Source organism: Grammomys surdaster, unplaced genomic scaffold (genome assembly GCF_004785775.1).
Source record: "Grammomys surdaster isolate TR1022 unplaced genomic scaffold, NIH_TR_1.0 372, whole genome shotgun sequence".
Lineage (NCBI taxonomy): Eukaryota > Metazoa > Chordata > Mammalia > Rodentia > Muridae > Grammomys > Grammomys surdaster.
Genome location: NW_021604791.1, coordinates 10,180,522 through 10,188,331, shown reverse-complemented (window position 1 = coordinate 10,188,331; position 7,810 = coordinate 10,180,522). Strand labels below are relative to the sequence as shown.

At 42.3% G+C, this 7,810-nt stretch overlaps 1 protein-coding gene across 4 annotated transcripts in view; it reads right to left on the bottom strand.

Annotated features, from left to right (window-relative positions):
- Nucleotides 1-7,810, bottom strand: part of Tec (tec protein tyrosine kinase) — a 110,430-nt gene that overhangs the window by 16,733 nt on the left and 85,887 nt on the right. For all 4 annotated transcript variants that reach the window (XM_028780728.1, XM_028780727.1, XM_028780729.1 and 1 more), the window contains 2 exons: nucleotides 5,197-5,262; nucleotides 622-676 (listed from right to left, as the gene is read on the bottom strand). In XM_028780728.1, coding sequence (XP_028636561.1) covers nucleotides 622-676; nucleotides 5,197-5,262 — 121 coding nt within the window. The remainder of the gene's footprint in view (nucleotides 1-621; nucleotides 677-5,196; nucleotides 5,263-7,810) is intronic.

The following is a 7,810-nucleotide window of genomic DNA, read 5'->3' as shown; positions in this document are numbered from 1 at the left end:
TTACACCCAAACACCTGTTTTCACAGAGAGATCATTTATTAAGCAGGAAAGAAAAGTTAAAGTGGTTGATTTCTGACTCCTGCAGAAAAACAGCAACAAATGAGAAAATGAGGAGGTCTGTCTTAGAATAGGTTAGGATTTGGTGGTATATTTTAATCAGGCATGTTAATTAGGTGAGCCAAAGGGGGTTTTTGACTGCCAGACTTCAATATTCTGATAGCTGGACCTTGGTAGAAGTCTCAGGAGGAAGTAATAGCTGAATAAAGGAATGGACTTGGTGTCTAGCTTTAGGACTATAACTATTTTTAGCCAGCCAGGAGAAGTGCAAGGCTGCTAGGGTCATGTTCACTATGCTCAAGCTGGCCAGTGTCCCCTCAACCATGTTGCCAGTGATGTACTGTAAGTGATGAAGTCCTGACCTTTGAGCCACTGGATTTGTGACTCTTTGTTACTGTAAACTAACACTCTAGTAGTCTTCTTTAAGTGATGTGAACAAGACAGCTTTTGTTTGTATCACAGCCCCTTCAGGCCTTAGGAATAAGGAAATGGACCCTCGAATGAAGGATTTATTAAAATTAACCTGTGCTGAAATGCAACTTGCAACCGAGAACGTGCACTTACTTCCGTTCTGAGGAGCTGCTCCGCTTTGCTTCTGTTGGTATTTCTGCAATACCACCTGATCAGAAAGAGATGCCTGTCAGGTTTTGAAAATTACCTTTTATTCACAGTATGACGAGAAAGCTAAGGCAGGAAACCAATAACAAACATATCAATAAGATACACAACCAGGGCCGGGTGGTGGTGGCGCACACCTTTAATCCCAGCACTTGGGAGGCAGAGACAGGCGGATTTCTGAGTTCGAGTTCGAGGCCAGCCTGGTCTACCAAGTGAGTACCAGGACAGCCAGGGCTACACAGAGAAACCCTGTCTCGAAAAACAAAACAAAACAAAAAAAAAAGATACACAACCAGAGTAAGAACATTCACAATCTCAATAACATATTTTCATGAATATAGCACCAGATGTTTTTTTACCCACATTTTTAGGATGCATGCCCACATCTGTTAAATGGGATCAAAAGTTATTTGTATGTCACAACCTGAATTTGTCACAGGATAGCTTTACAAACCAACACAAGTTCTATCTGTCCGGGCATGGAGGTACATATTTCATTAGTCTTTACCATTTAACATAAAAATAATTTCCCATGTTTTATGATATTCATAGCCAGGATGAATTCTGCTCCAATGACTAACCCATGCAGAAAATCTCAATTTACATTACTGTCTTGAATTCAAACTGTATCTAATTCCAGACTCCATCTTACAAGGGTGCCTGGTCATCGGGTCACTGTGGTACCAGTTCACTGAGTTTCATGTAGAATTCAAGGGTCAAAAAATAAGGAGCAACCCTGAAGAACAGGCCATCCAGGTATCCCAGTCTTCCTGATGTCCAACACACCTAGACCCTGTGGTTACCCTAGGCTCTACATTGACTCTGTACTTTGTCCTGAGTACCTGCACTCCTTCCTACCTGGTCCATACCCTGAGACACACATATCTTCCCTTTCTTGGCTTTTGAGAAGACTGTAAGTACTGTCATCCCCTTCCTTATCTCCAGAGACAGTCTCATCCCTCCATGTGACTATAAACAAATGGACCCTGAAAAGTATGAATAAGATCATTTTCTCTGGCCTTCAATTTTAAGTTTGTTTTGCTAGATGTTTTGAGTTATCAATAAATCCTCCATCACCATAAATTCCTAAAAACTGCAAAAGTCCTAAGGTCACTGGGGCCTCTTTGGTCATCTGAATTTCCCACTGTTGGCCCAGCCTATTCAATAAAAGATCTTGTTGTGTAGCACTTTCTCATGGGTTGAAACATTCCATCCTGAAGGAAGCTCCTTAACACAGAAGGTGAAGAAGTCAAAATAGCTTCAGGAAGTCCCTGAAACTGACAAGAGTTGCTGATCCACTCCATCTCCAAGAATAAACAGTAAAAGACTGCCGAGAGTCACTCACAGACAAGACAAGATGAATAAAAGACTCTCAGATCACCAAGAAGAAGAAGCTGAAGCTAACCAAGGTGTCTGAAAGAGGTTTGGATCAAAGGAGTCACTTAGGAAGAACACTCTCCAACCTGTTGAGCTGCCTGCAGGCTGTGCAGTGTGCGCCAGGTTCCCAGCTCTGTGAGCTGTCAGCCTCCTAAAGCTGACTATCAAGGTCCAGTGATCAAAGTATTGAAGTCCAGCAATCAAAAGCCCCTTTTGGCTCACCTAATTAACATGAACATGCCCAGTTAAAACTAACCTCATCCAAACACAAGGTTTCCCCTTTTACTTTTATAAACTGCCATTTGCCGTGGGCCACATGTCCCTCTCTTCTATCCAGAGGTGGTCTTTGTGCCTCTCTCCTCTTCCCACGGGAAAAATACCCCTCTCCCCCTTGTTCCCGTCCCCTTCTCCCTCATCCTCTGTCTCCTGTCTCTGTCTCTTATTCCCTGCCCTTTGTCCCTCTGGGGCAAATAAATCTCCTTTGTGCTGAGAACTTGATCTATGGATGTCTTGTGCCAATACTCTTTACACTCTGTGCCAAAGGCCTGTGTGCTAGCAGCTTGGTGCCCAGGGTAGCTCTATTGGAAGGCTGTGGAACTTCTCACTGCAATGGCCTTACAGGAAGTTATTGTGCCATAGGGGCACATCTCTGGAGGGGCCTAGAGCAACCCTGCCCCTTCCTCCCAGCTTTCCAGTTATGACGCAAACAGGTCTGTCCTAGTGCATGTTCCCATCATGGTTTCTTTCTCACAGCAGTGTTAAAACAATGTATCCCATATCATGGAGCCGAAACTCCAAAACTTCAAGCCAAAATAGACTTGTTTTTAACCAGGAATTTGTTACAATGATGTGCAGCTGAATAATATTAATACACAAACCTAGACCCTTTAGGTATAGTGAATAATAAACAAAGAAATAAATGAGTTAGCTGGTAATAGCTATTTTATAGCAGCTCTTCCCAGTCAGTCTCCTCTCTCCCTCTCCCCCTTTCCCCTCTCCCTCTCCCTCTCCCTCTCCCTCTCCCTCTCCCTCTGTGTGTGTGTGTGTGTGTGTGTGTGTGTGTGTGTGTGCGCGCGCGCACGCGCGCGCTTCTGAATCTCTAGTATCCAAACAGGTGCTTAGGTCAAACTACATTACTGAAAACCCTGGTAGACCTGGGTGTGACCCAAGGACAACAGAGGTCTGGGATTCCTGACTGGCTCAACCAAAGAGAAAAACATTCTCTTCAACCTCCATGAGGATGTGGAAGATGTGTTACTAACCCAACAAATGTGGGTAAACCCTAACAAAACAGAACCAAACACAGGGAAGCGAAAAGCAGGGACTCTGAGGGCAGCCTTCAGCCTCGCTGCCTGGCATAATGCCAAGCTGGAATCCCATCCCTGGCAGAATGCTGAGGGACTCCCACACTGGAGTCATGGAGAGGAGAGAAATTCTTCAGTGAGATTAAATTTCCAAGTGGTGCTATAACCCAAACAGTCATATCCAAGTTACAAACTCCGGGAGTAAAATCCTTATTTGGCATCCTGTGAGTCATAAGAAATCTTCCTAGTTACACCAGGATTTCTCTGGTTTCCAGAAACATATTTTCAGTTAGTCCTTGGTACTGTCATTTTAGACCAGTTGAAGTTTGAGCCTTTGGGCATATTTCCTATTCCTAAGGATTTTGTTGTATTTTCCTAAGAGATATTTAAGAGCCAAACTACCATATTTTACGTAATTATCTATTATGATAAGGAAACCCCAGAGAAATACATAGCCTGGCAACTGTCATTAAGGAAGTCTCATGGAATGCACTGAAAAGACCTAGCCCATACAGCCCACTATACTCATGGTAACACGTACAACCACACCCCCACTTCCCAGACTACATGAAGCAGGCAATAGCTTTCAGGTGCTATGTTACAAACCTGTGCAGTATGCCACTACACAAGCAGTAAAGACCACTATAACACAGGGTAAGCATTTGCATATCTACATACACAGAAAACACAAAGATACTGGGCAACAAGAGCTCTTCCGCTCCATCTCAATCCTACGGAAAGGTTGTCAAGCACACAGTCCGTTTTGGTAAAAATGCATAATTGTATACCGTGCACATTTCTACTTCTAACATCACATTGAGGGACCATGCCACTGATGCTGGGGCTGTTAGACCCTGGTGGTCCTCTAGATTTTGAGATGCCCATGTCGTCACGGTGAGATGGGTAGAGAACTGCTTGTTGCTTTAAGGGAGCGCCCATCATATTAACACTCTGCCTCAGGAGGATCACAAGAGCATTGATACCTATGGGCCATGCTTTAGAATCGTATGCACTGCCTATGAGCATAGAAAGCAACATGTTTCTATGAAGGGTTCAGGCAGCATGCATCAGGAATCTCAACAAAGGATTTCAGAGAGATGGTTTAAGACGGTAGAAGAAATTATCCCAATTATTTTACTATAGCAAAATCACCTGAAACAGTCCAATACCTCACTAATAAGAAGGCAATTGTATTATTATGCGTCCATATTCTGCTTGTAGCCATTGGACCTTGCCCAACACTAGATGGATACCAGGAACTCATCAAACATTTTATAAATTTATGACTGAATGAGCTATAATGCAGCTATGAAAATATTGTCCAAGACTATTTAATGGCAGGAAGAAAAACAAACTCGAAACACACTTGTTGCTCAGTGGAAGAAGAAAAACATCATTAATGACGGAGGTCAACTCTTATTCATCATATTTTCTTAGTAATGTTTTTTCCTGTTTTCAAAGTTTTAAAAAAACTATAATCACACAGTGTTGTTTTCATTTGAAAGAAAAAGAAACAATGAAACATTTCCTCTGGGAAAGGTTGTTCCCTTACCTTGAGTGAATGAACAATGATATTTACTTCAGACTCAGCTGAGCTGTGGTCGTTCAAACTCAGTTCACCTATGCCTGCTGAAGTAATGGTATTCACACACAAGATACTCAAAGAAAGTGCCTTATAGAGGTAAGCCTCAGGTTTTTACTAGGTCAGACGGCAGAGTTAAGGATATGTTGGCACCTTCTAAAGACAGTGAGGTTATCCCCTCATCTTTAAAATGTCTTACACAATTCGGAAAGCAATAGCTTCTGGCTCTCCGCACTTACGAGGTAAACGATTACTTACTCATATTGATCTAAGTTGTTGGATTTCTTTCCTGTGACATAATTACTTGGAATGTAGCCTTCACTCCTAGAAGCAGGATAAGCAAACAAACAGAAGTGACTTTACTTTTCTGTTTAAAGAAAGGAAACTGGTTTTCTAAAGCCCGTTACCTAAAGTTTACATGAAACCCCGCCTATCCCGATAATTCGATATATCCTTACTGTCTGACACTTTACAATGTATGTCCACATTTGACCCTCACCAAGATTATGACTATAGAGATGTTATAATACTCAACTTTTCATGAGAAAACCAAAACCTAGACTAAGATGTTCTCTCATGCCCCTTCCCAAAGTCAGGCAGCATCAGGGTCTGAACTTGCCAATATCCCATGATGCTGGTCAAAAGATAATGACCATGTCTAGGACTGTCTTAAAGAAACTGCGACATCGCCGGGTGGTGGTGGCGCACGCCTGTAATCCCAGCACTTGGGAGGCAGAGGCAGGCGGATTTCTAAGTTCTAGGCCAGCCTGGTCTACAGAGTGAGTTCTAGGACAGCCAGGGCTATACAGAGAAACCCTGTCTCGAAAACCCAAAAAAAAAAAAAAAAAGAAAAGAAACTGCGACATCATAAAGTGCAAGTATCGAATGGCATCACTGGCTGCTCTAATACCTCAGCAAGCACTGCAGGACAGCATCCAAGGGGGAGTACACGCTCTTTGAATTGGTATCATGAGAAACTTGTTAAAAAGGAAAATTATTGAGAGATAGGACTTGAGAAGGCCTGTGTGGTACAAAGGAACCTTCCATTTTGTCCCCAGTGACTCCTATGTACACAGCACTGTAGGAGCCATAATACTCATGTATACATTTTTTTTTAAGTAGAAGCTTTATAGTGTTTTATTTGGCACTGAACCTTTTAGTAACAGCTCATCCTACACATGCATGCATGACACGCACCACACACATGCATGGCATGCTTGCACATATTCTTTTCTGCAGCAAGAGAAGCCTAGAAGCAATAACAGTATACCAGCAAATAGAATCCCAGAATTCCACTTGTTATCTATAAAACACTGTTTAAGACTGCAAAGAGGCAGAATTCCTCTGAAATATCAAACTGCATGTCTGGTAAGGACAAACACAAGGTGAATTTGAATTATTTTACTGAGCCAGAAAAAAAAGAAAAATCGCAGCAGCTACCACTGACCTAAGCCAACAGAATGACGACTATTTTAGATCAAAACCTCCACAAAAGAATCCACAACAGTAACAAAAACTACTGGGTACCACTGTCATCATCAGAGGAAGTCCAGCCATCAAGTCCTTCTGGAAAACGGTGAGAGTAAAGAACAGCCTTAACTGCCTTTCCTGTGGGGACTAACACAATCATCCATAGAGCAGTTCCTTGGAGAATGAAACGCTGTGTGTGCTGGCAGAGTTGGAAAAGGCGCTGTTTGGTAATGCCTAAGAAAAGAGTGGTTCTAAATAGAATCATGAGTCAATGCTAGCATCAAGAGGGAAAACAAGATGAGAACTCTACCGTGTGTCTGTAAGGCCAGCTCCTGAACCATGAGCACTCTCAGTACCACTGACAACAGCACAGCTAGAGAGGATCTCTAAGGTGACCAACCTTCTAACTCCAACCACCAGATTACAAAAAAAATGAGATGATCTCAAGGTACAACGAACATTCCAGGAAGGGGAGAGTCCACTTGATATAGGTGATGGTTCATTTTATAAGGGAAATAAACTTGACTCATCAACAGATCAAAAATGAAAAGTGGACAGGGCTATTGTAAAACAAAACAAAAAGACAAACAAACAAAACTCCACAGGAGACATCCAAGTCAGGTGTGGAAGCACATACCAATGGTCACTTCTCTTAAGCCTTAAATTACCTGTACGAGTAATATTTGCTGTATATACACAGACATGTATTTTATACACATGTATACTTATATACACATTGATGGAAAGAATGAAAATTCAAATAACAAGTTGTTCTCTTATACTGTGAATATACACACACGCACAGAAATTACAATAAATTATTTCTTACAAAAAATGTAGCTAAATGTCAAGTGCTTGTGGAGCATGTGTGATCCAAATTTGATCCCAGAACACATACAAAGAAGGGGGGAGAGGGGAGGGAGCAAGGAGGAAGAAAGGAAAGAAAGAGGAAGGAAGGAAGAAAGTGAGGGAGGGAAGGAGGGAGGGAGGGAGGGAGGGAGGGAGGGAAGAAGGGAGGAAGGGAAGAAGGGAGGGGAGGGAAGGGAGGAGGAGGAAAAGAGGGAAGATAGAACAGCTTTAGTGAATGAGAACTAAGTATAATGTATTCAAACTCCTGGAAGGAGGTAACTGATTAATTCACATTTATTGAGTGGTCACTAAGGATATACTTCAGGGTTAGTGAGATAGTTTAGTGGATAAAGGAATCAGCCACTCAAACCAAACAACCTGAATTTGATCCCTGAAACCCAGGTAAAGGCTGATGGAGAAAACCAGCTCCACAGTTATCCTCTGAGTACACCTTGGCATGCAGGCAGGCACTAGCGCACGTACACACACACACACACAAACACACACACACACCAATAGCAAAAATAAATCTACGTTTTAAATAAAAATTTAA